The sequence below is a fragment of the Nelusetta ayraudi genome, unplaced genomic scaffold (assembly GCF_046127955.1).
Source record: "Nelusetta ayraudi isolate G7.1 ecotype Tasmania unplaced genomic scaffold, CSIRO-AGI_Nayr_v1 ptg000053l, whole genome shotgun sequence".
Classification (NCBI taxonomy): domain Eukaryota; kingdom Metazoa; phylum Chordata; class Actinopteri; order Tetraodontiformes; family Monacanthidae; genus Nelusetta; species Nelusetta ayraudi.
Window position 1 is genome coordinate 6705001 of NW_027466103.1, and position 25396 is coordinate 6730396.

The window sequence follows — 25396 nt, forward strand, 5'->3', positions numbered from 1 at the left end:
CCACTGAAAAAGCACTAGATGGGCAACCATCGTGAATAGCTGGACACAATCGCCATCTACTGGTTGAACTGTAGAGCACACACGCACGCACATACGTGGTGGAGAGAAACAGTCATGGTCTTCTGCAAACCGGTATGCAGCTCAGTATTGCTGGCATGCGAACAAAGGACTTGCATGGGGGCGAAAGGGAGGAGGTGAGGATCAAGGATTATAGGAAGAAGAAAGAAATTGATGAGGCAATGAAGGTGTGAGAGAGAGAGAGAGAGAGAGCGAGCGAGAGAGACGATTCATGATATGTGAAACACAATCACATTTAATGAAATGTGGAGAGACGAGCAGAAAGGAATCCTGTGGCAGCAGCAAGATATGTGGACAGAAGTTCCAAGCAGGGTTCTTCTGTCTGAGATCTAAAGATCCGGTGTTGTGTAAGAATCACTTCATAAAAATTTTAATAACCCTAACCCAGTTAGTGAGAAATGAGAAAAGTCCATCCCTTACTCCTTCTAGCTCCCCTTCTCGGAAAGTGTGTGGTTACCATGTGGCTCAGGAAACCAGGTCTTTGTGACATCACAAAGGGATCTGACACTTCACCAATACATCTCGCAGGTTAGTGGCAACTGCTAAGTCATCAGTGTTTTTGGCAAGGACCCAACCAGTGTCAAGCAACACCAAGCACCATTTTAGGAAGTTGTTTTAGGTGGGAGGCTGAAAACAGAGGGCTAAATAATAACTTTTTGGAAATCTACAACGATAATATTCATTAGGAAATGGCTGTAGTGGGAAAAAATAGGTTCCATATGAAAACTCAAAATGAGGGGATACAGAAAAATGACACATCTGTTTTACTATACCAGGGTCTTTGCTTGGAACAAATAGAAGACATATCCATCCAGGGGAAATAGGGATTTGCCACAGAGTGCATGTGAGCGTTTTGAACTGGTATTGCTGGTTTATTCTGCATGAGTCATATGATACTGGAGCACACACAGGGCTCTGCGCGCACACTGAAGGCCTGCGAGCCGCGATTATGCAACAAGATTTGATTTCATGCTCACCGGACCTTTGTTGATTTTTTTTTTCTTCCATTTTTTTTTACCTCACTGATTCGTCCTCTTTCTCTTCCTGCCCTGACCAGTTTCCTTTGTGACGACCTTTCTGTCTTATCACTCACACGCATACGGAATCAAAGTCCACAATATCCTCTCTGTGGAAACCATGGCGCCATGAGAGCAGTTCACATCAAATCAGTCACGATTGACCAAACAGAGTTACCTAACAAGGTGAGGTCTTCATCCAGCTCCCGTTAACCCGAGCTGCTATGATAAAATGGGCCTGTGCTGCCCTCTCCTGGTTAAAAAGACACTGACGCATCAAAATCCTACTAAAGCCGTCGTTTTAAGCGACTTTTGAGCTAAAGTCGTTCGTGCTCTGAGGAAACGCAGACGAAAATAGACAGACGCACGTCATACAAGACTTCACTGTTAAATTTTTTTTTTTTTTTTTTTTTTTTAATAAAGTGAAAACAACAGCAAAGCCAGCTTTTCAAAGCGCAGCAGTTCCGGAGCTCGGACATGTCCAGACAACGCACTGAGGATCTGGCAGTCACATGACAGTTCAAGAAAAGAAAATGAAGAGGAAAGAAGCGTTGGAACACAGGCGACTGGGAGGGAATTCTCTTGAACCATCAGATCGTTAAAAACACGTAATAGTTGGGTGCCCTTACAAGACAATTTGCATTCTTATTATCAAACATCTAACAAATAGAAACCTGATCAAAACTGGAGTTGAAGTGTTTCAATCTGTTTTCTTTTGAAATCAAAAGCTAAATGTTTGAATAATTGCTTTTAAAACTACAAGCCTTGCTTTGACAGTCGGCAATGAACCTCAAAGACGCAGACAGACAAAATATAAAAGATGTGATTCTGATGCAGAGGCAGTGGGTCGCCGGTATGACGGAGCCAGGGATGGAACTGACGACCTCCCAGACTCAGCACAGACACCCGACCATTGAGCGACTGAGCCGGTAATTACCTTCATTCATGACGTTATCCTGGTTTATAAACAAAACGGCCGAAAACTGCAGGTTTCTAGCAGTTTTCCCACGACGCAGGAAGGAAAAGCACGCAGCACCTTTCAGCCTGCTAACTGTTTCCGGGAGCCGTGTTGACGTGACCCCTCCTGATCCGCATTACCAAACACTGAGCTGATTCTGACAGCGGCGGGCTCAGATGACTCTGATCCAAATCCGCGAGATGGAAATGCCGACGTCGTTTTTTAATGTATTCAAATCCCCAGAACTTGTGTTTGTGATGAAAGGCGGCAGAGTGCGCGAGTGGGGGTGCGGTGGGGGTCTGCAGTGGGGTCGCTGCACGAGAAACAGTCCCTTATTTCTTGAGTTGCACACACGCACACAAACACACACAAGCTGCTGAAGTGTGCACTTCACAGCTGCCAGTGGTTATGTAACAGCTGCTGTGCGAGTTTGTGTGTGCGTGTGCGAAAAGTGTACATTGTCCAGTCTGTGCACGGTCCGTGGAAGAGACCAGTGACCCTGGAACGACCACAGAGCTGCTGATGCCCCTCGGAGTGACAACTCTAATATAGCAGCTCACAGCTTCTCCCATACCAGAGCTCTGCCTTAGAGCTCTGCTTTAATATTATTATATTCATCATTGTTGATTTTATATTAGGCTGTAATAAACTCCTCTCTACGGGCAAGTATGATATGTATGTAGTCGTGTATGTCCCAAAACAAAACTTTGAGGAAATCATGGGTCAGAAAAGATAGAAACAGAAAAAAAAATCATATCCGGACAACAAATGTGCAAGTGGAAGGCTTTCATATCGATTGTCAATATTTATTAAATTCCAATCCTGTTAAACTATTGGTGCAATAGACACTACCGAAAAGCAAAAAATACCTGCCATATTAACGGGAAGAGTACAGATCCAAATCAAGGAGGTGTGACGTAACAAAACTGTTAAAGAGCCAAATCTAAAACTTCTCTCTACTGCCCCTCTGAAAAATAAAATACAAAAACGCGACTTCATCTTATCAGCACAAAGTAAGCACACTGGCTCTTGAAGTATCAAAGCATCAAGATTTTCAAAGGTCACAACTGAAACTAAAGACACTAGATCCGTAACACCGTGCTCCCATTCGTACCACAAAGCACACACAATTGCAGAATGTGTTAAACGAGGCTAAAAGCGAAGCAAAAGTGCAAAGACAATTTTATAATGAAACTGTCTGCAGCCTTTTTTGAAGACACAGGTGAAGAAGCTGACAGAGTTGCGGCGGCATACACGGTCGCAGCGCTTCTGCGACACAATGTAGAGGGAAGTGATACAGGAAGGTCAGCTGATCTCTGTAAATATAGAGATTGTGGAGACTGAATGGGCTAAAAATAACCGAGGAGGAAACATCATCACGAGCCGCTTCGGCCCCGTGTCCTGGCATTATTTCACTCTTCCCGCGCTGCATGACACCAGCGGACAGCCGCAGCAGCTGCGCAGAGGTGAGGTGAGGTGTTTTGGGACACGGGTCTATAAGACCCCCTAGCTGGCACTTCCTGCGTTTGTGTACCCCCCCCCCCCCCTTCAAAACCACACACACACACACACACACACACACACACACACACACACACACACACACACACACACACACACACACACACTTCTAATGAAGCGAAAGCAGCGAAGGCTTCCTGCGAGTCATCGCTGTCGGCGGAGGAGCAGAACAATGAAGAGGAAGAGGGCGCTGCGGAGCACTCCGGGAAGGGAGGCTAGACCAGGGGTGGGCAAACTATGGCCCGGGGGCCATATGCGGCCTGTTAAGCTTTAAAATCCGGCCTGTCTGACTTGAAGAAGTGTTATTAATAGTAGGTGAGTCATGAAATAGCAGCATTTCATCCATTTTTCAGTTTTTAAAGAGTCCTTTCAATAAAGAGCTAAAATACTGCGGGGCTTTAAAGACATATTTTGTTGTAACGCTTTGTTCATTTTCACTTGACATTAAAGCACATGCTTCTTCCTACATCTCCCATGATATATTTTTTCCTCCTATGAGGTAGGTCACCAAAACACTCCATCCATCTGCTGCTGCCCCTCCGTCACATTTTAGAGCCCATTGTGGCCCATCAGTCAAAACGTTTGACCGACCCTGAGCTAGACGCAGGTGAGCCGGCACGCCACGGCACGCCGCACCACACTACACCGCACAAAGCCTGCGATAATAAGACGAGGACGGCATCATCCAGGAAGTGTCGCCCTGCACTAAGCCTCACTTTACACGAGCAGGACCGAACATTTGTCGACGCACGAGGAGGGATAAGACATCCGTGTTTCTGCTGCCCCTCCTCCTCCGTCTCTCAGGCCCTGAGCGACACACAAACTCTGCGCAGCGGATGGCAACCCCTGACCTACTGTTCCTGAATGAGAGGAAACGGATGCGGAGGAGAGGGGAGGGGAGGCGTAGGGAGGGGGCGTCTCTCGCTCCTCGTTCAGGCTCTTCAAACCGACGGCAGCGAACAGACGTGCAGTCCGACACGTCAACTGACAAACTGCTTATGGAGCAGCACGCACTCAGCACGCACTCTGCCTGCTGCTGCGCTCACCTAGGGGTGCGTGCACGATGAGTCCCGTGGTGGAAACCTCCTGTGTTTCGGTCTGATCACGACGAGCTCACGTTCGCGGCCCGAGTCTGGAAAGGTCACAGTGACTCTGCTGCAGGGTTTGCAGGGCAGCGCTTCTCAAAAGGGTGTGTTTGACAAAGGTGCGAGCAGGCGATTGCATCAAAGACTCGTTCACGCTCATGACTGTAAATACGCACTACAATATTCTTATGAATTGAAGCTCGGCAAGGCTTGAAAATAAGGTCAACCAAGGCAGGGTTAACTGCTGGGCTCAAAGCCATCATATCGAAAAAAAAAGAAAAGAAAAAGACTACATGAGCTCAAAGACCGATAGTTAAACTTGCATCTGATAATCCATCGAAGGCCCGAACCCCGAGTAAAACTTGTTACCCCCACTTCAATTCCCACTGGGATCTTCCCGAGACAGTGGATTCAAATTCCACTGAGCGACCTGAAAACAAGCAGCAGCCCCTCCACCCCCCACCTTCCCCCGGGCTGCTGCCGACATGGAACCGTAACAATAGATATGTATTATGTATTCACATGTGGTGAGTTAGTTATGTAAACACCAGGCCGGGCCAAGCGCAGGGCCTCAGCAGCCAGCGACAATCACTTGTTGTGTAACAATTAAAACGCGCTTCAACCCGCGCTGCCTGGCAGAGACGCAGGCCAGTGGGGAGGAGCGGCAGAGTGAAGGCTTTTACAGAGGAACGACATGTGAGAGGTCAGGATCTCCCGCCTGCATCGCTCTTCCTACAGGCTAATCTGCTCCATCTCGCCACCACGAGATGGCCGGCCGACTTGGCCTCGTTTAACCGGCTAACGGCCGGCCATAAATCAGCGGCACACTCCTCCCGCCTCTAATCTGTAGTAGCCCGTTCTGCTCGGCACACTCCCCCCTGATGTATGACTCAGTCCAGTTTGGCTTCCAGGGAGGGGCGGCGGCGAAGGCAGAGTCTCCAGACAAAACCTGCACTCAGAACAGCCAGACCAGGTCGGATGGTTTGGATTAGTATATTACAAACTCCTTTTAAAATGCAATAGCATTAAACATCCAAACCCAACCCCCCCTAACCTGCTAAATACATAGTGTTTGCTATTTCAAATGTTGCTCACATCTCGAATACTGAAAGAAATCCAGAGTTTAAAAATGGACTTTCCCTCCTGCCTCATCAGGTGTAGCTTGTTTCAGCAGATCAGACTGCCACTGCAGTCAGCCACCGGCTGAACCACGTTCATGTGAACACACATTTCACGCACACGTGACCCGTGTTGCTGGATTTCGCTGCCTTTCACCAGCTCATCATCGGACTCAGAGCAGACTGAGCCGTGTGGTCTGAATAGGAACAGAAACAGCTGAAGAGTGCAACAGTGTCTATCTGTTTTTGGCTCAGACTAAATGCAGTGTGACACAGATGAGGAAAGCACCCTGTGTTGTAGAGCGAGACGACGAGAAGACCGAAGTTTATCATCCTAGGAAATTTGGTCAGACTTTTTGTTAGCTACATCAAGACCTAGTTATAATAGGATTAACAGGATTCACTGCCAGTCTAAAAAGATTGATGAGGCAACTCCTGCTAGTGATCTTTTTTGACATAAAACTCAGTTATGCGACACAAATACCAAACTGCTCTGCATGGTCATGGGGTCAAGGAGAGACTGAGTGCCCTTCACATTCTGACTGGCGGGATGGTATTTCCCTTGGTGGACAGTCTGGCCTTGACGTTAAGACCATCCTCCTTCCGACTGACATCCTGGATTTAATGGCCCCGGCACAAACTGCCACTGGACCAAGGCCTCGGAATACCGTGTGTTCACAACTAACTTGAAGCGCAGCAAGCTTTGGAGCCAGAGCTGCTAAAGCTACCGAGCTGTTAGCTTGGTCCACCGCAGACCACCGGTGATTAAAGAGGGCTTTCAGAAAGGTCACGTTCAGCAGTACTGCACGGGCGGCAGCGCACAACAGAGGAGAAAAGGCCGGCACTGTGACATCAGGCCGGGCACCCAGTGACTTACAATGAAGTACAACAATGTGCTGTGTGTGGGAGAGAACGGGAGGTCACCCACAGACCCTCTGGTGGCCCTCAGTTGGTCAGATGTGTCCGTGTTTAAACACATTCACAGCCTTTCCTTGTAGGGAAACTGGAAATGAAATCACCATCACTCCCATTGGTTCCCCTATTGTATTTTGTACTTTGGTAATCTTTGACTTGTTGACTGGCGTGAACCCAACCACGGAAATCAGACCACCATAAACACTGACTCCCCCTCTGTCAACTCCTCTGTTAAACGCTTCCCTTCTCCTCCATCTTCTTCCTCAACAAACATCTCACACAGCCACGTGTGACCAACTCATCTAGAAATTCAAGGGTGGTAATGTTTGGTACTTTGTGTGTTATTTGGCCTGCCAGTAATGCAAAAAGACCATAATAGTAAAAATCCAAGGCACCTCTATTGAAAACTGTTGCAGTAAAAGTGAAATGTGCAGGTCCAAACAGGTGCAGTCGTCCATCAAGTCTGATCCAACAACACTGTGACATCGTCTGGGTGTGGACTCCATGCCTTAAATCAACTGGGGTAGACCAGGACAAAGCGAACTTTGCCCTTTTCCTTTTCCTCACACTGCCATCGGCAAGACAGCTTTTGCTCAAATCTTGTGAACAAGCACATCACGAGCAGGTCATGTGTTTCATCGTCCGGTAACACCTTTCAGTGCAGAGTCCTCTTTAGCAGGTCCAGTCACTGTCACACTGTTCACAGTATGCTGCTCTGATTTCCATCTCTTGCCCTCTGCACACATTTATTTAATGACACTGCATCACAGATAATAAAACAGACTGTGGAATAAGCCTGTAATGAGGTTAGGGTTCAGAATGAGTGTCGGCTAAGATGAATGCAGTGTGTAACATGCTTATGGAATCATTAAAAGTGTGTGAATGAGCCACGTTCAGATTGAAATACTTAATAATTCATGATTACAATTACGATATGATTATGATGACATCAACAGTTACAAACTATCATTGTCGTAATGTGTTCTCATCTTACTTACTGAATGGCAGGTTACCTTTGCCCTCAGCATTCTTAAATGTGTCCTGTTTAAATGCTGCATTGGAAAACTAGGATGCAAGTCTCAACAATGCTATTGAAACAGTCTGCGACTTATCTACATCACTTCCCCTCACTGCTTTACAACCGACATTTTATCAGTTAAGGCTTTTTTCTCATCTGGGTAAAAGAAAAAAAAAAATCCTACCAGTCTTTGAAATGGCTGACCTATTAAGACAAATGCCAAACATATCAGACCCAGAAGGACAATTAACAAACCCTAAACCCAGATTTAGAAACGAAACACAAACAAAGATCAATGCTTCTTCCTCATGAGTAACAAAGGAAAAACGTCACAGATCCCTTCACAGGTGAGAGAAGAGACTGAGACATTCGAGCCAAGCAGCACCAGTGACATCACCCTCTACTTCTTGTCTAAAGAGGAGCAGCCTGACAGGAGAATAATCACTGTGAATGAAAAAGGTCAACGTTACCTCCTGCATTCCGTGTCTAGGAGGGACAGCCAAAAGTGTCTTTAGAAACATGAGAATGAAAGACCTGACTGTTCCCATTTCCTGCAGCATTGTTTTATAATTCATTTTATTTCCCAGTCTGCACAGAGCGTGAGCATGCACGCCAACAGCCGCACGCTGGTGCACTAAAAGTGGCATGGAGTGAGCGTGCACATGCACAAACACGCACCAACCAGTCCACATGCACACACAGCCCAGCCCAGGCCGGGGGAAAGGGCTGGGAAGTTGATTAAGGGAAGGTAAAAAAAACAACTAATAACTAGGGTGTCGTGAAGAGACTAGGGCTTAAGAGGAAAACGCGAGTGGGCGTGGCCTCGAGTGCAGCCGGAGGTGTGGGGAATTTAAAGTGTGTGTGCAGCCGACATGCCCGGCCTGATGCAACGCAGATCTCTAATCCAATTACAGCTCAGACCTCAGCTGCCGAGGGCGAACCTCGCAGGCTCCCACACACTTTGGGCCCCAGCCGAGGGTGCTGAGGGTCTAGCTCTCGTTCTAGGTCTAGGTCTGTGTCTGGGGGAAACTGTTCAGGAGAGTCTGTACTGGACAGATTTAGAACCCGTTTCCCATGTCAAAAAGCCCAGGTAGCTCGCTAACACACCTTATGAAGTGGCCGCTACGGACACAGGCATTAGCACATTGCACTCCTCCCGACCGCATACGTCGGGTTGAAATCCATTTTTTATAGCATTGTTATGTGAGTCTTTTACACTTCTTACCTTTGTGAACGACAACCTTTGGAGCTCTAAAAAAAAAGAAAACGTTTCTTTTTCTGAACAACTGTAAACTACGCAAAACATCAGCATTTTTCCATGTGACCGATCCTCAGCAACTTGCCCTCCATCTGAGCTGTGCGACCTCATGTGAAAACAACCTATTCAGGCTCCAAGGCATCACTACTTTGATTTGCCAAGAAGAAAAGACTTATTCTTTTCTATTTCTTCCCATTATTCTATTAAGACAAATTAGGTCTCCTATCTTGCCCACTGCAAAACACCTGCAGGTAATAAAAAAAAAAGTAACGGCAGATAAAGACCAAAGCGAGGGACTAGAAGCAGGGAGCCAACAGCTCTTATTATCTGCCTCTCACATACTGGCCGTTAGCTTCACTCCCATCCTGACCCCGACTCTGCCTCTAAAGTCCATTTCTCCCGCCGTTGCCGGCAGCACGAGCCCCCCCCCCGCTGTTAAATCTCCCTCTCTGTCCTCTATTTCAGGCCTCTGCTGTTTCTAATCTGGCTCTCTGAGCCACACTGCCACTGCCCATTTATCTCTATATCTCACCTATCGCCCCCCTAACCTCCATCTCTGGCCCTTCGCTCGCACTCCGTCCGCCCTCTCTGTATTCTCGCTCCTTATCGGCTTCCCCGTACACCCTCTGCGTGTCCTCCTCCTTTCTCTGGGTGCTGCTCCACCACCTCGTACTCCCTGCTCTGGCCATTTTGCTTAACCCTGGTAGTTGTAAGTTGGTTACTCCAACTATAGGAAGCAAAGGAAATATGGGGGCTGCCATCGTCTAATAGGACAATATTGCCCACAGAGATGGATTTTAGTTAACATGCATGGGTGTTGCAGTGATTGGAACACAATTATTCCACGTATCTCACAGACTATGGCCGGCAAAAAGCCCCGAAACACAGACAACATAATGTTCTGAAGGGTGTCCCTGGTGAGTCAACAGAGCAGAGCAACAACAACCCTATTTCCTGCCGCAGAGGGTTCATCTTATTTTAGCCGATCTCAAGACGGCTTTGGCTGCCAGCGCTGCGTGAATATGATAGTGTGTGACAGAACAGCGGCCGCTCGCAGGCCTGCCGAGGTCCAGTCCTGTGACTGGATGAACCAATTAAGTCCAGGATCTGAGCAGCAGATTTCACTTCGACTCAACAACGCTCCTCTTTTGACCAATAACAAGGAGGGGGGGGGGGGTGAAGGGGTTGTCAGCTGATCGGTTGTGACTGTTCCTGCCCTGTCTTTTCTCTGCCCCGCCCCCTTGCCTCTGATGGCGGTGCCAGTTGTGTGAGCCAGGCAGGGCTGCCCAGAGCGTTGCGACAGAGTAAACACAGTCACGGCATGGTGCCACTCTCCTGCCAAGTGAAATAGAGGCAAGCGAAGCCACAGACATCCAAGCCCGAGCCAGCGGGCCGCAGCGGTGAGGCCTGAGAGAGCAGGACGCCTTCTTAGGGGACGCAAACGGGTCCGGATTAGACGTTGGGTAATTCGTACCTCACAGAACCAGCCTCAGAAACACGGCAGGGCCTCAAATCAAAGTGAACCCACAATGAAAGAGGTGGTTGGTGTGTTACATGCAGGTGAGGAGGGAATAAAGACAGGTGGGGTACGCTCGCCAACTCCCCAGCACTCGATCAGTCCGCCTCTGGTTAGCCTCAGCATCACCGAGAGAATGTTAATATCTGAAAATAAACCAGCTCCTTCGGGTAAGTAGGTCGATAGTTAGTGTGACCTTTGTCTTACGAACACAGTTCGCCTTATGCTGAGTCAAGAGAGGAAAGAAAGGAACAAAGTCTCCAGTCAGTGTATAACCTGAGAAGACGCTTTCCAGATCACATGACACGGTTACACTTCTCTCTCTCACACACACACACACAATATAAAAGAAGGCTCAACAAACAAGAACAAAAAGGGTTCGATTTGACATTTCTCTTTCAGTTCTTATAAGGGCTGTGAGAGACACACAGTTCTCTAAAGGAGCATAAGAAAGTTTCTAAAAATGTTCTAATGCTCCATTGCTCAACACAACCTAATTCACCAAAAATGCAGCAAACTAGCAGACATAAACAATACCTACATCCTTCACATTATGAATAAAACCTCAAAACGAGCATTCACAAAGCCACTTTAGGCCTTGTCTGAATCTTTCCAGATATCCAGGCAGATTATGTAAAGCTGCACTTTGAAGTGATTACTTCACCACAGACATCAGCGGATGCAGGTTAAATGTCAGTAAACGGTGCAGTTGACGGTGTGAAATTTTAGCCCGCTCGAGCCTTTGAACAGGTCAGAACCTCTCTGAGTGGGCGAAGAAGCCTCTTCAGCCTTCAGCTGTATATGGATGCGCTACTCAGAAAAAGCCCAATTCTGTCCTCTGGCTTTTGAAAAATCAGCTAAAGGGTAGAATGAATAAAATTAATAAAAAGAAAAAAAATAACACACTCACAGTAAGCAAGGGTTTTGCATCCCAAATGCATTAGGACTCTCCAATTATTCACTTGCGCACTTTCAGCGAAAGGCAAACTGCAGAGTCATGCAGGTATCGTGTTAGCTTCTGGGCCACTCTGTGGCCCTGCAGCCTCAGAGGGAGAGGGAGGCAAGACAGCAGCAGAGACGTGTCTCAAGAGACACAATAGAGTGCAACGGCATTCACTCCTGAGTGCATCTGCATATTTGCCCTCTTAAGAGGCATTAAATAGAGGCTCGATGATGCACACTGATGTCCTGAAAGACAGCAACACAGTAGTGCATCCTCAAGTCCCGAGGGTCTGTCGTTTAGATGACTTTCTCTGGTTACCAGGTATTTTCAGGTGCACCTCGAGCACTTTGTCTTGAACTCTTTGATTGTTCTGGGCAAGAGAGACGTGTCTTCCTGTGCAGACAGAAAGCAGGAACCGCCAGCGAGCTGCGGTGGCACTGGGGTGTCAGTCACCAGATGTTAGTACCTGCTCTGGGTTTCAGCTTCCTGTCAAACATAGAGTCATGACAAGAACCTCGGAACTGTGACCGCTCAACTGGCCCACTTCTCGCTTTTCGCTTCCTGAGACCGAGGTAGAAAATGCAAGGCCTGCTTTTAGATGTTGTGATAATAGAGATGCGTCTTGAATGCACGGCGGACATCAACTGAAACCAAACCAAAAAAGGAAAGAAAAAGAAATGGAAGCCATTGCTAGAATTTCTGGCTGGGGGCTTGTTTCTTTGTGGTCCCACCTTCTGCTTTACCATTCCTCCATCTCTTGCACAGAGGAAGAAGTGGACGGCCACAGAGAAAAGGCAACGTGATAAGCCTTTCAGAACATCACTCTTCCGTTCTCAAGGTCAAACACAGTCAAGCCTCTTTGCCAGCTTCGTTGTTAACATTTCCCTGGGAGTAGTCCGCCCTGAGCCTGTTCAATGCTGCCATGCTCTCCGCAGCCCGACAGTCAAACTCAGGCGGCAGTCAAGCACGCAAATGTCTCTGCACATCATTATCCCGAGAGGAAGGGTGGGAGGCGGGGGAGGCAGACAGTCAGGGAGGAAGATGGGGAAACGGGGAGGGTGAGCGAGTGAGCTGGAGGGATGAGAAGAGACTAAAACGTCCTGTTTTAGAGAGCAAACAGACTCGGGGGGGCCGGGGGGGGATCCATCCGTGCAGCGGCACGGGCAGGTGCACGCCCCGGGGAACCAGTCGCCTGAGCTGCTGACTACCAACACAGCAGTGTTTTTTGCAGGAGACTGTGAACCGAGGGCTAAATACACTGCTTTCTGGAGATCTATTTGGTTTGTTAGGCTGAATATCTGAGTGAAGGTGCACCGCTGGAGTGCAAGATGAAAATCCTAATCTGATAAAGTATGGGGCATTTAAAATTGGAACTACAAGACGGCAAAGTGACACAACTGTGTGTATGAGGAACAGAAGAAAAAAAATTAAATAAAAACATAGGACATATCTTTCATCACAGACTAACACAACCATGACCTAAAGCGACGTCAGGCTGTCTCGTGCAAGAGTTGAGGGCGGCGATCAGTTCACATGATAACAGAGAGAATCTTCCAAGGGTGTCTGAGTCCGCTTCGTTCAAAAAGGTCTGGTCAGCATCTGCTTCAATAAGATACTGAAACCCATCAGCTGCAAAGGGTGACACCGAGAGTTATAGAAGGGCAATACATATATACATATATATATATACACACATATACACACATATATACACACATATATACACATACACATACATATATATACATATATATGGACATGAAATGTAGAAAAGGTCAATCTGTACTGTTGAGATGAAAATGGCGGTAAGGTTCAGCTAAGTTGGGCTACCTCGTCTATTAACAACTCCTCCCTGCTGTTTTATTTGTCCACACGTTGGAGGCCAGGACGCTCGGCAGGGGAAGTGCTCAATGTCACTAGATGCGACAATTCCTCCCTGAGCCAGACCAGCTGTTGTTGAAGGAGACAGTCAGACTCCTCGCGTCCGCTCACCGTCACTGCGCTCAATCCCACGGCAGAAGCATTATGGCAGACATCACGACCGCCAGTCTTTTAAGTGATCGCTGATTTGGTTTTGAATTTAATGAAATAATGAACGTCTCCAAAGTAGAAACACCACAATCTCCAAACCGAAGACGGCTTGGCAAGCCAATCAACCTTTAATCATCAGCAACCATCAGTCAGAGCTCTAAATGGGTGTTTTAACGCACACAAGCCATGCATTAATTCTTTGATTTTATAGATAATTTCCAGTATGTGCTGGAGGGCAGAAGAGAAGCTACGTTGTGTGGTGATCATTTCACCTCCTCTGCCTTGTTTTTAGGATTGTTTGAAGCCCGAATAATAAGAAATTAAAAGATAAAATCATAGATGGCTTAAAATACAATAAATTCCTTGCCCTACTTACAAAGAACTATGACACAAACACCATAGTATCTCGATGGAGGAGCAGCCAAGCACATGTGAAACCACCCAAAATGGAAAAGCAGAGTGTGACAGTGAAGGCAGAGAGCCACCTGCCCAACCTCCGCACCGTGCTCAGACAGGAAATGATCTGTGACAAGTGTTTGGTTCGTAACCAAGATACAGTGGCTATGATCTGCGCTGAGCCTGGAAGCGTCGGCTTCATTAAAAAAAGAAAAAGAGAAAAAAAAAAATCCAGTCGACGACATGACAGCTGTCAACTTCTGGAGTCACGAGTCCTCGACACAAGCGGTGACAGCAAAAAGCGCCGCGAGAGCTCGGCGCCCGTCGAGAGGCTCTGCGGGAGCCCCGACCTCGCTCCTTTTTAGGACGCGAGACAGAACGCTGCACACGGACGCATGTTTTCCACTCCGACCGACGATCGGCTTATGAGTGGTTGATGTAAATACCGCGTGCCTATTTGCCAAGACAGTCTCGACCTGACCAGTGCACCCTTCTCACACCAGACACTTTGTTGGCCACGCAGGGCCAGAACCGTGCGCACGGCGTGTTCTCCGTCTGACCATTCTAAACTCTGACATCAACAAAGCATATTTCACTTAAATTCCCTGCCAGTCACCTTCAAAGTCACACAAATCCCAATTCCTTCCCTCTTTCGCCACTTCTACACCTACGAATGCACCGAGTTGCTACCATGCGATTGGCTGACGAGTTATTTGTGTTTTGCCCAAGAAAACTGAGCATTTAGCAGGAAGTGTGTGAACACGGGGCTAAATATGCCATTTCCCACTGATATACGCAGTGTTTTTGGTGAAACATCACAATGAAGCTGCTCCCCAGGAGTTCAGGATTAAAAATAAAGATCTGAAAATAGATTTAATATGGGACCTTTAGAGGAGTCTGCTGGAAAAGGAAAAAAACAACTACAAACAATAACTGATAAATGAGTCAAAACACAAGTCTGTCTATCTATCTGTGCTTTGTCATGTGAGAGAATAGTAAAAAAAAAAAGAAAGTATCTTAATGTGTGACCCGGATAGAGACACATAGGAAAACAACACCTTAAATATTGGCGTCAGCTGAGAGACAAACCACCGGCATTTGCGGCAGGTGACGCTTTGTAAGCTAAGCGCCCGCTCGACCCGTCACTCAGCTCGGCTCAGCCCGGCTCAGCTCGGCTCGGGTCAGGTCGGCCGTCTAAGGCGTCACTCCACTCAGCCGCCACCGCCGCCTCCATTCTCCCGCTCTTCATACAGCATTACGGATCCATCACTCAAAAGCAAAAGGGGATTAAACATCTGTCGGAGCCGGCCTACTTCACCCAGCAGGGAAAGGGGCACATTTGGGCAGTGGGCATCTCAGCCAGCGACTTAACGTCCTGTCTGCCTCTGTATCCTGACAGATGAGGTCATCCCCAATCTGAAGAAATGCACTCTTTCTGGACAATAACGCGGAACAACCTGCCACAGCGCTAACCATCTGGGTGAGAGGCACAGACACTCGTGGGAATTGACTGGCCTCCTGCTAAAAACAACAGAAGCATCAACCATCCACTCCTGCCTCGTCACTAACAAGTCACCTGCCACCTGCCACTCCTTTCAGAGCACCCCGTCTTCCTCCAAATCAGTCATCAGGCTTCTCTTTTTCCCTCCACATCTCATTTCTTCACTAAATCAGCCCCCTTCTTCTCATTCCCTCACATCATGTGCGAGTTTGCTCATTCCTCCTCGCTGCCTCCATCACTTCTGGCTGCTGTGTCCTTCAACCCGGGCTCTCTCTCTCTCTCTCTCTCTCTCTATTCAGACTGATTACATGCTTGGTTAACGCGCTCATAGACTCTGCCATTGGTGACGCACGCACGCCCGCTCGCCTCCAATGCCGTCGGCGCTCAGCGGCACACCTGACATGCGTGCGAAAACAATAGGCAGCGTGCCAGCCGACACCGAGTCTGAATCGGACTGAGGCTTCGACCCGTTTAATCACAGCGGAAAGGGCGACGCTTCTTTTTCAAAAAACCGCCACTGTGCCGATTGTGGTCATAAACTGCTGGACTTCACAGTATGAATAAGCATGAGTGGGCTTGCGGTGATAGCCGAATGTGACACACGGATTACTTCAAGGGTGTCAAATAACTACAAAGACTAAAGAACCTCTGGAAAGATGAAGGTGTGAATTCACACCATGCACGTCTGGAAGTGGTGATAACTGTTCTTCTGCATCTGTACCGCTCTGCTGTATGCTCACCTACACTGACTGTGAGCTCTCTGGGTGTTGCTGCTGCTGCTGCTGGATTCCTGAGAGACCACTAAGCAAACCAGTTTAAGTCTGGCGGCAACTGTGCAGCATAAATGTTGTAATTATTGCACGTATGGAACGAAAACAGAGGGGGTCCAGGACTCGTAAATCGTGTTTACAGCCGGAAAAACAGACAAGTCAATGCAAGAGCCGGTTGACTAAACCGCAAAAACAAGATTCAATCTGCGGGCAGAAAGAAAACTTGCTGCTGTGCTAAAACAAACTGCACGACGGGCCAGAAACCAGCGTGACTTTTCTCAGAACCCTCTAAATTTAGTAATTTCCTGAGTTATGAACGTGACAGCTAACCGCTGTTCGCCGTTACCTTCCATGGCAGGAAACTCACAAGCTCTTCGTTTTGCAAAAAAAAAAAAGAAGCTCGAGAAGATAGAGGCCATAATTAAAACACTACTGTTCTTCCAGGGCTGTGGATGGACGGACCACAAACCTTATCTCTGGGGGCCAAAATGTCACTAAAAGGCAGAAACACCCCTGAAAAGACGCCTCCACCCTTCCCTTGGCAGCGCTGCCGCCGGTGAGCCCGGCCCTGTTGCCATCAGACAAAAACAAGTCGTGACACACCTTGCTGTGCAAGTTAAAACCTTTGCGGGGTGTGAGAACACCTGATGCACTCCTGCTTGGTAATCGCAAAGGATACGACTGTAAAGAGTCCCACTGGCTAAAATCCAATCTGATAGTTTGGTGTGAAAAAGGTTAAACGTATGGGTAGACCTAACCGACACCGCTGACATTTCATCAAGTCCCTCTTTTGCTTGCAGGCAGGCAAATATGACTTCCAATGCTCCAACACGGCAATCAAATGTCTTACCGTTTGCATGCCAAATACACGGGTCCACACGGGACAAATCCGAGCTTTGTGCAGGCATATCAGGCAGGCGAGTTACTTAATAACCCAAAGTGATGCTTTAGGTTAATCCCAAACACACTATGATCGCGACCGAGTGGTAGGTGTCATGGCTGACACCGATAGCTCTGAGTGAGCTTTACAAACCACCAGCTGTCACTCCACCCCAAAAAACCCTTGTCATACGTCCGTGACGAAAAAGCAAAGTTACGGCGGACGGATCAACGACACCGTTTGCAAGTGTGGCGTCACCGTTAGCAGAGTGACTAGGTATGCCTGTGTCGTCACCGTTAGCTGATTAGGTGTGCCTGTGGCTCACTTTTAGAGGTTAACAGAGTGTTCAAGAGAAAATGCTTATTCTGTCAAAATTAAGCACATGTCTGACAACTATCCCCTGAGGCGACACTGAATACGAATGTGAGCTGGTCATGGAACAACATAGAGAAGGATCTGAGGCTACCTGAACTCATCACTTTGGGTGAATTTCAGTCCATTTTAAATGGTAATTTTAAAAAAAGTAAACCAGTTCTCTTGGGCAATATATTTGTTTTAAAATTGAATTAGCAAAATTGAATTAGCACTGAAATGTTATAAATTATTTTGACATGTCATGTGTCTTTGAGTCCACCGTGTAAGCAATGTGTTCCTGGCTTTGGTGTATGATTGCGGTTGTTTTGTTGTATTTATTGCTGTAACATTGTGTATGCTGCCCTATTGGCCAGGTCGCTCTTGGAAAAGAGATTTTAATCTCAACGAGTTTGTTACCTGGTTAATTAAAGGATATTGAATTGGTCCGTTCCAGTACTGCCACATTAGGTAACGTTACGTTAGCACGACGGCTAACATTGGTTCCCGTCAAGCGAGGAGCAGCAGCGCACCTTGCAGAGGGAATAAACTGAACCGGGGGGGCACTCACAGGCGCGCTAGCGACTCTGACAGGCTGAGAACGTTAGCCCCTTTCCTATAAATAACCGTCGTGTATAACACGCCGGCTACCGGGTGAATTTATTTACGACCTGCGCTGGCCCGCTGCAGACCATTAACATGCCTTAAAATAATGTCTGGTCCTGGGCAACATTAAGGTTTAGTTCACCGCAGCCAGCGAGTTAGCTCCGCTGGGCTAGGCTAAGCAAGGTTCTGCCCGCTGGGTAGCTGGACTGTGTGTTCCACTGACAACATGCCATGATTCAACACGGCAACGCTGCCGTCTGTCTCCAACGGAGCTGGCGTCACCTAATATGTATTTGACTGGGCGCCAGCACCCAGAATGTCTGTGCGGTTGTCCTGACATGGGAAGAGTAAGCTGGGCTAGCAGAGTTAGCTGTCGCTACTCACCCCATTAACCAATCCATGGCGCTGTTGGCGGCTAGCTCGGGCTAGCGTTAGCTGGCAGCGGATAAATCCGCCAGGAGCTGGAGGCGACCCCCTGCTTTATCCAGCCACCACCCGCGTTGTCCCCGGTTGCCTGGCGCCCTGAGTTCCCGACGGTCTCCCTCGCTGGAGAAACGTGCCTCTCCCCGGCTGCCGGCGGCGGATCCCGAACCGGTCCGCGAACGAACGCCACTGAAAGTTAGAGCGGTTGCCCTTGTTTTGATCCTCAGTTAGCTCAGATCATGAAGTGGCAGCAGGAGCTCAGTCAGATCAGTCTGTTAGCTGGTGACGGGAGCGCACCATCGGGCGACTGTGAACACGATCGGGACAGCGGTGGCGGATGCACACGGAGTCGTCGTGGTGGCGGCGGCGCCGAAGTGAGGCTCGTCTGCAGTGATGATGCCACTGATCAACCCGGTAACCTCCGTCATGAAGCCTTGTATGGCCACCGTGCTAGCAGAGCGCCTGAACCTCCGGTGGAGCTGCTGCTTCTGCTCCTGCTGTATGAGCGAAGTCTAAATCGGAGTCCGGAAGTAAACACAGACCCGACCCACTCTGTCCTGTGCGTAAAACGCGTTAGCACGCAGGGGCTGTAGCACACACATGAATAAAGCGGGATATGCGGTGGATTCATTGCCTTTGTTCATTAGTGGAAAGGCGATGACGTGCGCCCACAGTGTGCGATATTTACGTTTTCATCCCGCCTTAAATGAACCACAATTCCTGTCATTAGTCCTCTGTAGTTTAACGACAACATGACGTGAGCTGCACATGTGTCTTCATTAATTTAGTTTGTCCCCCGGGTTTATGTCGCTGTCCTGAATCCTTTGGCAATAACACGACACAATAAAGTGACTCGGTGGAACTCTGGGCAATAAACGAAGCTGCTGTGCACGTCATCACTTTGACGGAAATCCAAGGTGACAGTGCGCAGATTCTGCCAGGTCTAAGGTCATGGGGGCCACCAGGGCCCACCAGCCCTCGGTGAGCCGGCTGCAGTTTTTTATCATTAAAATAGATAATGTAACAGAAAGAGCCCTTCGGAGCTGAGCCCTAAAAACGTCACGGGAGGCATAAATCTAAGAAGGGGGGACATTCATGTGCACTGACCCATCAATGAACCTGAGCAGGGAGGGCAGTTAAAGTAATGACCAATGTATCACAGACGCACTCCAGCGCGCCGATCGCCCAGCGGAGCGGTGGCACTGGAAAGCCTGATTTATTATGTCCTGACTGGCATGAAAGTCTTCAGCATGGTCTCTGCCTCGCCTGGAGTCCAGCACCAAATCAGCAAGCCAGCGGAGATGTCACTGTTCACACTGGACGTTTAATGATATCATGTCAATTAAAATGTAAATTTAATGATCCCCGTAAGCCAAACAAATATGTGACAAGAAAATTATTTGTTTTTTTAAATTGCTTTATTGCATTTAAATAGGGCATTACAAGAAATGAAGTCAGGCAAAAAAATAATAATAATAATTTTGGTTATATTGCAATCAATCAATCAGTCAGTCTGTTCGTATTTATTATATTGCAAATTTGAATTTCCTGCAAAGTTTCAATATAACCAAAACCACCGTGGTCACCGCTATTTATTGGTCCCACCACTGTTTTGTTATGACGTGCATCCTATCCTATCCTATCCCATCCTATCCTATCCTATCCTATCCTTCATCGTGCTCCAACCCTGAACCTTTTGGCATCCACTCCACTCATCTCACGATCTCTCTCCTCTTTTGAGCTCAGGCATCGGACAGACAAATGCAGTTTCCAGAGGTGGGATCAATAAGTACTCTGTCCTACAAAAAAAAACATTTGTCTCCTCTCCTGTCTGGCTCTCTCTGTCTGAGAGACCATTAGCGCGACTCCTCAGTCCCTCCTCTTCCTCGTGCTTCTATTAATAATATATTTGCGTGGCGGCCAGGTGATGGAGAGGGGCATTCGGCGTAGGAGCCCTGTGAACAGGAGGCAGAGCGGCACGATTGGCTCGCTGTCACTGTAGCGCCTTCCTCACGTCCAATCAGCTCGCTGCAGGGCGGAGTTTCGGGGATGCGCGACAAGGGGACCGCAGGGCCGATTTAGAGCGATGCAACGCCGCTAATAGACACACGGGGGCGATATAGGATGCATGTTTCAACATTACCGTGAAGACGTTGAAGCTTTTACTCAACTTTTTCAGCTTAATTAGATCGTCTGTTGTCAATGAAGGAAGCTATTTGGCCAGTGACCCTGTTGGCTTGCAGATAAATTGAAGGATTGTCTGTTTGATTTTGCTCTGCCGTTGAAAACTGACCTGATATTTCGCCGTTCAAGTATTGTATCTACTCATCAGTATCTACACTGTCCAGGCCAATTCAATTATTTTAAGACAGTTGGCAACCGTTAACATCAAACTTGGGAGTAATGTTTTAATAATGTTTTATTTTCACTCTGGCTCATATTTTGACCAGATTTTAATTTCAAGTCTTTCCCTTGAAATTCTGCTTCACTCCTTTACTTGTTTATCCTGGTTGTTAACGTGTTTAACACCCACTTAATCTTCTCAGCGGCGCCTTCAGACTGACTCACTTAACCCACTCTGTTCATGACAACCTCCCGGCCAAATCCTCAACACCGTTTCAGTGCGGCTGCGGTGGCCTGCGCCCTGCCTCTAATCAGCTCGGATCAGCCTGATGAACTATGTTTACCTCTCCCGAGGAGGATAGGCGCAGACTGCAGCGCGGTGGTTGGTGCCAGAGATGAGCTCTGTGGAAAAAGGAGCCGGCTGCCGTTCAGGTGCTCGGCTGAGCTGGCCAAGGTCACTTCCTGAAATCCACCCACATGTCAATATTCAGCCACTCGGGGGTCGATACTTTCCCATTCCACATCGCCCCAGCCAGTGCAGAGCAGAGGATAAGCGACATTTATCTTGTCTTTCCATCGTACGCAGTGCAATCTAACATTGGCTACATGTTAAATACAAAAATGTACACCTTAAATTAGAAGCTAAAGATGTTGCACCACGTGTACTGCAGGCTAAAGGGGAATGGAGAGCCAATCCTGCACCTGCGCGTTCCATTAGGCTTTTACATGAGAAGAGATAATTAACTTTAGCTATGACACTAATGTCATTCAGCAGTCTAAGTAATTATGCACATGACAATGGCTGACTGTTCTCTGAACTTCAACATCAAATGTCACTGTCACAACTGGGCACTACCACATTTTAATGGCCAAATAAAACCTGTAAAATAAGAGTCTGTACTTTTGAATAAATAAATGAATGGAGTTTTAGACCTAAGTACATATTTCACAAATTGGAGCAGATAAGCCATGTGCAAATCTATTGGCAGTTAATTTCAAGGCCACATAAAAAGACAAACAACCATTCGAACTTGCACCTACGGCCACTGTTGAGTTCCCAGTTTGCCTCACAAGGACACACACGCAAGCTCCACACCTCAGGCCCAAAGACTGAACGTTTCTGCTATGAGGCGACTTCTGTTTCTTTGGTAAAACTAAGAACCTTCTCTTTAAAACAAACAAAGGCTCTCCCACTGCATACCTTCAGATCAGCTGAGTGCCAGAATGACTGAGCTGTTGGCTGCACCTCAGACGATATGATTTATTCATTGTTGGCAGCGGTAACTCAAAAAGCCATTAGGAGGCAATAAAAACAGAGACACCTCTCATTACCCCTCCCCTCCATAATAAATATTTAATTGATGCAACAAGGAGCCTGTGTATATACTGCATGAGTGTGTGTTTTTTTTTTTACACACGTTTCAATTGTGTGCAAAATTTTTATATTACGTTTTAATAGAGAGAGTTGGATTGACTCACCAACAATCTCATAAGAAGTTTATTTCAGATTCTTTGTGACCTGGCAATCAAAATATGATGTTTCCCAGATCAGGTTTTTTTTTTTTTTTTTCAAGCAAAGAAATATAAAAAAAAAATATGTTAGGAAATGGAAAAAAGTACACATTTGAAAAGTCAGTCTGGAGCAAAGCTGGTGTCCACCTAAAAAGTTTGGAGTCTTGAGCCTTTAAGTTTTCATTTAATGTGAAATGATAGCTGATGTTGACAAAACTGCTCCTAGATAGACAAATAAAGATATTTTATTCATCCCCAGGGAGAATTTCACATGCTAATCTCAGTAGCAGCAGCTGTTGTTTACAATTTGTTGTTGCTTTTTCTTCATGCTCTCTTGTGTGGTTTTTAGAACGGCTTGGATCAGTTAGCATCTCATTTTTGTACCTCCCACCTCTTCAACGATGAAGGAAACGGACTGTTTATGGAACGATGCATCGGAATTTTGAGTCTACTGGCTGCTGACGAGACAGGTGTGACTTCAGACTTCAGAGGTGACGCTTTTGAGTCTTCCAAGTGGTGGATCGACTATGAATGTATAACGAGCACTCAAAGAGCAAAGAAACATTTGTCTGACTGTGACCAAACAGGCGCGTAAACCAAAAAGCAAAACTGGCACTGTGCCGTCACGTGTTGGCCTCAGTGAGATGTTCCAGTGCACAACACGCCTGGCAGAAGAATTAGTCTCCTTTTTTGAGTGTTCACATTAAAATGCAGGGTGATTTCCTATAAACTAGTTTGTCACTGATGTTTACTGTTAGCAGGCTGATCTCAGCGCTGTCACGATTAACAATCTTTTTCTCCTCCATGATCAGCAATATGAGGCGATGGTAATGGACACACTTCATAAGTTTCACCTTGACGGCACCACTGAGTCTGCCGGCCAGTGGCGCGTTCAATAGATGCTATAATGTGTCTGTGTGTGTGTGTGTGTGTGTCACTGCTGGCTCCACACTGACGGCTGATGTCTCGCTGCATGACTCAGTGTCAGCCGCATTACTCATGTCTGCAGACCTACCTGTCTCCAGCTCGGCCTTTCTGCCTGGAGATGGAGGCGGAGGGGACGACGCAGGAGACTGCAGAAGCTACAGATGGAGAGAAAATTTAGCACCACGGCGAGACGGCCGAGATGCTCGCAGGTCGAGAGGACCGGACCAGAGGGAGGTTTTGCATAACAGACGAGCAATCCTGTTTTCTGCTGTATATTTTCCACGCGCAACTTGATACAGTGAACTTCCCCACCCTCTTCACCCTCATCCCTCTCTTACTGTTTCAAGCAAATCAGACATGAAGTCATTTTTAGCTGGGGGCAACTCAACAGAAATAGCTTGCATGTGGTGCTGAGGTCATAGGCAGAGAGCGAGGAAATGATAACAGAGCAGCGACCACAGACGCAGTGTGTCAGCAGAGGCCGTCCACTGTGTATGTGTGTGTGTGTGTGTGTGAGAGAGAGAGAGAGAGAGAGAGAGAAAGACAAGGTCGGCCTTGTTTTAGCAAAATACAAGTTAAGTTAAAGTCGAGTGTTGTTAAACCAGTTCCAGCCGCAAGATGTAAATGTTTCTGCACTTTTTCAAATATTCACAAATAACAAAGCACATATGTGCATATAAGCGCTGCCTCCTGCCTGCCACACTGCTGATCTTCCAAGGACCCTCACTGTTTTTTTTGTTTTTTTTAAAGTGCTGAAAGGAAAAACATCTCTCAAAAAAAATCAATAACAAAATCTGCTCTAGTTTAGTTACGTTATTTTAATATTGAATCAGAGAAGGGGGAATAGTTTTTGTTTTAACTTTAGTTTAGTACAGTTATGTGGTTTAAGAAGAAGAAGAGGAAGAAAAAGATTGATTCAGGTTTTTATTTAACTCTCATAAACTCTCTTAATGAAAAAACAAAAAGGCTGAGCGAGAGCAGACTGCTGAAACAAGAAAAGGCTACAGTTCAAGTTTTCCTTCTGATGGACTTGTCGTGTTTGTCTTGAGATTTAAGAGCTCCTTCGAACAACATTTTGCAGCCTGAACTCCTGACACACAAGGTGGGGGACGTCACAACAAACAAACCCGTCATTACTGTCGTCTCCTTGTCACACTGGATGAGGCAGCGTCTGACCTTGTGTGACCTTGTGTGACTGCCACGCCTACCTGCAGCGCCTTCCTGTCCTCCTGCGGGACGCGGTTCCCGAGGTGCAGACACAGAGATATGGGATACGGGACGGCGCGAGAGGAGAGTGCTGATGGGACGGATGTTGGGAGACGCTCCACCTTCACAAAGACAGAGACGGATGTCAGCACCTCCAGCTGCTTTCGTCAGCACTCTGAACACACACACACACACACACACACACACACACACACACACACACACACACATTATAGCGCCTATTGAACGAGCCGCTGGCTGGCCACACACACACACACACACACACACACACACACACACACACACACACACACACTAACACGCACACATTTTGTGTAACATACAACAATGAAAGCAGAATACTCACATTTTCCCCGCACTGTCTATTCATTTAGATTTGTGAATAGAACCAGAGGTGCAACCTGAAGCCTGGCAGGCTGAGGTGTCCCTCTGTCACTCTGCTGCCTCCACTTGCAGGACAAAAGCATCGATCCATAATGTGGCAGTATTCACCTTCTGTGCTGAAGTGAAAGTACAGATACTTGTGTGAAAGAATACTCTGGTAAAGGTAAAAGTGCTCATTAAACTCCATTACTCAAGTAAACATAAGAAAGCACAGGTTCTGAAATGCACGTAACTAAAAATTAAAATATATATTTTTTATATTACATACGTTTAGACGATAATGTTTAGACGATAATGTTTAAACGATAGCTAATGTTGTTGTCTGCATGTTTATTTATATCTCTGTACTGAAAACGTACTGACCAGTCAACCCAAAGCCTCAAATATACTCAAAAATAACATCCCTCCACTTCGAGCAACAACAACTCAGTGAATTACTTTTAACAGAATTTGTATATTTCAAACACTTTTAAACACAAAAGTAATGAGCGTGTTTTTCCAACGTAAGGAGTAGAAAGCACAGATATTTGTGCAGGTTGTGAAGGTAAAAAGTCGTCATAAGAAGAAAAGTAAAGATATCTGAAAGTACAGTAACAAAGTATTTCTACTTAGTTACTTC

At 47.0% G+C, this 25396-nt stretch overlaps 1 protein-coding gene across 1 annotated transcript in view; it reads right to left on the reverse strand.

The window, feature by feature from the left end:
• Positions 1-18884, reverse strand: part of mob2a (MOB kinase activator 2a) — a 57629-nt gene extending 38745 nt beyond the window's left edge. The window contains exon 1 of the mRNA XM_076038191.1: positions 18346-18884. Coding sequence (XP_075894306.1) covers positions 18346-18362 — 17 coding nt within the window. The 5' untranslated portion in view covers positions 18363-18884. The remainder of the gene's footprint in view (positions 1-18345) is intronic.
• Positions 18885-25396: the final 6512 nt, after the last annotated feature.